Genomic DNA, 3746 nt, shown 5'->3' with positions numbered 1-3746 from the left:
TCGTCAACACTTGGTGTAGGCCCTGGGGGCACGGGGACAGTGCCGTTGCTAGGGGCGGAGCCGTTGACGGCCAAATAGCTTTTTACGCCGTCCCGGCTGTTGTGTGCGGTAAAACCGTATTCGATTGCTGCGACTACTGCGGCCACGACGGCGTATTCCAGCACTCTCTGACAGACCACTCTAGATCGGGAGCACGGCTTGGGCTTTTCGGCAACTGTGGCAAGGATCACAATGTTGTTCAAAGCCATCAAGTCGTTGTATTCTGGCTCATGCATTTTCGAGTTGACTTCTTGTGGGCTCAAGTGTTGCTTCCACAGCCACTTGCTTCTCCGCACGCGTTCGTTTTCATTGAAAAAAGTTTACTTGATTTACCTCTCGGGGAAATCCGCTGCTCGGGGGTCTGTCGGAGTTTTAATCGCTCAATCCGTCCCGATTGCCGTTCTTGCTGGTGTCGACGGGCCACACCGACGAATGCTGTGGTCAATCAGAAAAGACTTGAGTGATGCCTTGGTAGACGCAGCGTTTCAAAGTCATGCCTTGCAACCAACCCAGGTGCGCGGTTTGCATGCTTGCTCGAACTTTTGGAGTCCTTCGATTGTATTGGCATCACCGTCGAGCCTTTTCATGGGGGTAGGTAGCGCGGATCGGGGTTGAAGTCCATGTCCACACACTTGGAGAAAGGCGCGCGATACGACTGTAGATCAGTTCCCGAGTCCGAGTCCACAAACAAACCTGGCTTATTCAATGAAGCAAAGTCCACGATACGGTCCATCGGCACAACACTACCGAGTTTAGTCAGGAAGTCAAAGACTCTTCGCAACTGCCTCCTCATCCGAACTCGATTTACAGAAGTCTTCATGGACAGTCTTCACCGCCCCCTTAAGAGCCTCCATTGCAAATCTGGCCATTCCAATCTTGTCCGGAACATCGCGGGATCTAGGTCTCCTCTGGCTGAATACAAGCTTCGATTGAGCAGTTTAGTCTTTATTGTATCCGCATGATCGCAACGAATAACGCAGTCCTTGTCGCCTTTTTCACGACCAAAGATTCTATCAATCATGTCCCACAAGAAATATAGACCGCGTGGATCCTTCGCGTCTCCGGACACGAACTGAAAACACATGCGTACTATCAAGTTTTGACACATCAGAGTACCATTATTCTCCTTGCCGCAAAGCTCGTGGTCCGTCAACATAAGTTCTTGGACTTCTATGTCTGTCTCCGCCGGGTTATAAAACATATCCACGCACACGGCGTTCGGCGCGCGGTACCCCTGCAGGTCAATCTTCGTCGCACGGTCCACGAACAAACCAGTCCTATTTAATAGAGCATACTTCACCACCTCACCGACGGGCAGACCGCGGTCGGTTTGCGGTGTAAAGTTAGCGGTCTGCGTAAGGTTACCAGCCGTCGTCGCGTTGCCTGTTTCCTGTGCCAGCTTACCAAATCGACAAACACTTTGTGCAAAAGGCCTGGTGCTTCGCCTGTCCGGACCTGATGTAAGCCCTCGGCCAATGGGCCACCGGTGCCGTTGGCTGGCGTCGTGCCGTTCTGGGAGCTCCGTACGTCGTTCCAGTAGCCGTCTGAGGCACACCAACGTTCGAAGAGCCCAAGTGCGACCGCCACGGCGGCGTATTCCAGCGCTTTCTTGCAGAGCACGCTAGGCCAGGAACGCTTGGGCTTCCCGGAAATTGTGGCGAGAAACGCAATGTTGTTGAAAGCGATAAAGTCGTCGTACTCTGCCTCGTGCATTTTTGAGTTGACTTCTTGGAGCTTGAAGTGCTGCTTCTGGAGCAAGCCGTAGTCCTCTTTAGTGACCGAGCGCCATGCCTTTATAAAAGGTCGCGAAGGGCCTTCTACGGCCTGCGCCGGCGCCACAGTCCTCGGCACAATGTCCTCGTAGATTCGGTCGGCGACTGGCTCGTCCAACGCGTCGAGGGGATTCTCGGGCGCCACCAAGCCGTGCCAAAGGCTGGTCGCCAACGAGTCTACGGCTCTGTGGTAGTCAGCCGCCCGTTGATCCAGCTCGCTGTCCTTCTGCTGGCGCTCAGACATGAACTCGGAAACGTCGCCCGGGCACTCGTCGAGGCCTTTGGGCGGCTTCTCGAGGTCCTTCGGGTCCGCCACGACCAGAACCTCCAGCGGCTTCCAAGACCGTCAATCATCGCCACCTTCGCTACGCAGCCCTCAAGACTCGTCTGCTCACCACCGTCAGTGTACAACACAGACAAGAGCCCACTCAACTTCAGGCCGCTCAATTCTCCGCACACACTTGTTTTCATTGACACCCCAAAAAAAGCCACCAACGCCAAGAAGGCTCCCTCCCTCCACACCCTTCCTTACACGGCCGACCTCCTCCGTCTGCGACGCCTTAGACTGTGGAAGGTTATCGTGAATGGTCGTAATGTCGCACGATGACCTTCCACAATATGAGCAGATCATCGGTGCCTGATCGATCAGCGTCCGATCGGTGGCCAAGGACACGCTGGTACTCAGCCGCCCGCTCGTCCAACTCGCCCTTGTGGTTCATTTGATACTTATTCACCGACACCACTAACAGCTGTTGTCTTTGGATACGCCTTTGTTAACTAGCCGTTACTATTCTTCCCACTGGAACGAAAGGAGCGATTGTCAGGCACCCAAATGCCGGTGCCGAAAGACGCTTTGAACCAGATGCGATCCCAATCTTCTCGGGGGGGGGGGTATATCTGCTTGCACGAAGTGTTGAAGCCCTTCGGGGGTACACGCATCGCCAAAGTGCCTCCTGCTGCGAGGGAACCCATCGGCGCACTGAGTTGCGAGATTTTTCAGCGATCTGCAGCAATTTCGCTCCTAACACACGAGCATCCTTACAGCGAACAAAACACTCTTCGTTGCCGGTCAAAGGGAAGACTCGCTGCACCATGTCCCACAACGGGTTGAGACCACGGCGGCTTTTGCGATCGCCGGACACGAAGCTAAAACACTGGGTGTCAGGCATGGCTCCTAGATTTCGGCACATTATGGTGCCATTATTTCACACATCATAGCACTGTCTTCCGGCCACCGATTAAACCCCGGAGCTCCCAACCATACGTCCCTTGGTTCCTGGTTGAAGTCCATATCCACACACTTCTCAAACGGCCCACGGAACCATTGCAGATCATACCCCGTCACGGGGTCCACAAATAAACCGGGGGCCTATTCAATGAGGAAAATTTCGTATGCTTGGGAAAACACCTACTCACAGGATAAGCGTTCGTAGTAGCCTCACCATCGGAAGCCGCCGTGATCAACTCCTCACCGACAGTCTTCTCAGCTGCAAATTTGGTCGCCGCCGAACAGGGACCACGTTGTGTCCTCCGGTCACGTTGTGTCCTCCGGTCACGTTGTGTCCTCCGGTCACGTTGTGTCCACCGTGACCACGCTTTGCGTAGAGTAAAGGGCTTGCGTGGAGTTCGGGACCTGCGTAGATCTAACAGTCTGCGTAGAGTTAGCGGTCTGCGTAGAGTTCGGGGCCTCCGTAGAGTTATGGCTCTGCGTAGAGTAAGGGGTCTGCGTAGAGTAAGGGGTCTCCATGTACTTAGCGGCCTGCGTAGAGTTAAGGGTCTGCGTACAGCTAGCGGTTTGCGTAGAGAAAGGGGCCGGCGTAGAGTTACCGGTCTGCGTAGAGTTAACGGTCTGCGTAGAGTTAACGGTCTGCGTAGAGTTAACGGGTCTGCGTAGAGTCAACGGTCTGCGTAGAGTTCGGGCCTCCGTAGAGTTAA

General features: G+C 54.5%; 1 protein-coding gene across 1 annotated transcript; it reads right to left on the bottom strand.

Annotated features, from left to right (window-relative positions):
* Positions 1-1351: 1351 nt before the first annotated feature.
* GNI_119700 (hypothetical protein) lies at positions 1352-2090 on the bottom strand (the record flags this gene model as incomplete). Its single annotated transcript, XM_011133521.1, has 2 exons — positions 1352-1806; positions 1993-2090. Coding segments are annotated over 2 exons (553 nt in total), but the record flags the coding sequence as incomplete, so codon positions are not given.
* Positions 2091-3746: the final 1656 nt, after the last annotated feature.

This window comes from Gregarina niphandrodes, assembly GCF_000223845.1.
Source record: "Gregarina niphandrodes unplaced genomic scaffold scaffold00029, whole genome shotgun sequence".
In the NCBI taxonomy this organism is placed as follows: domain Eukaryota; phylum Apicomplexa; class Conoidasida; order Eugregarinorida; family Gregarinidae; genus Gregarina; species Gregarina niphandrodes.
This window is presented reverse-complemented; position numbering and strand designations above follow the sequence as displayed.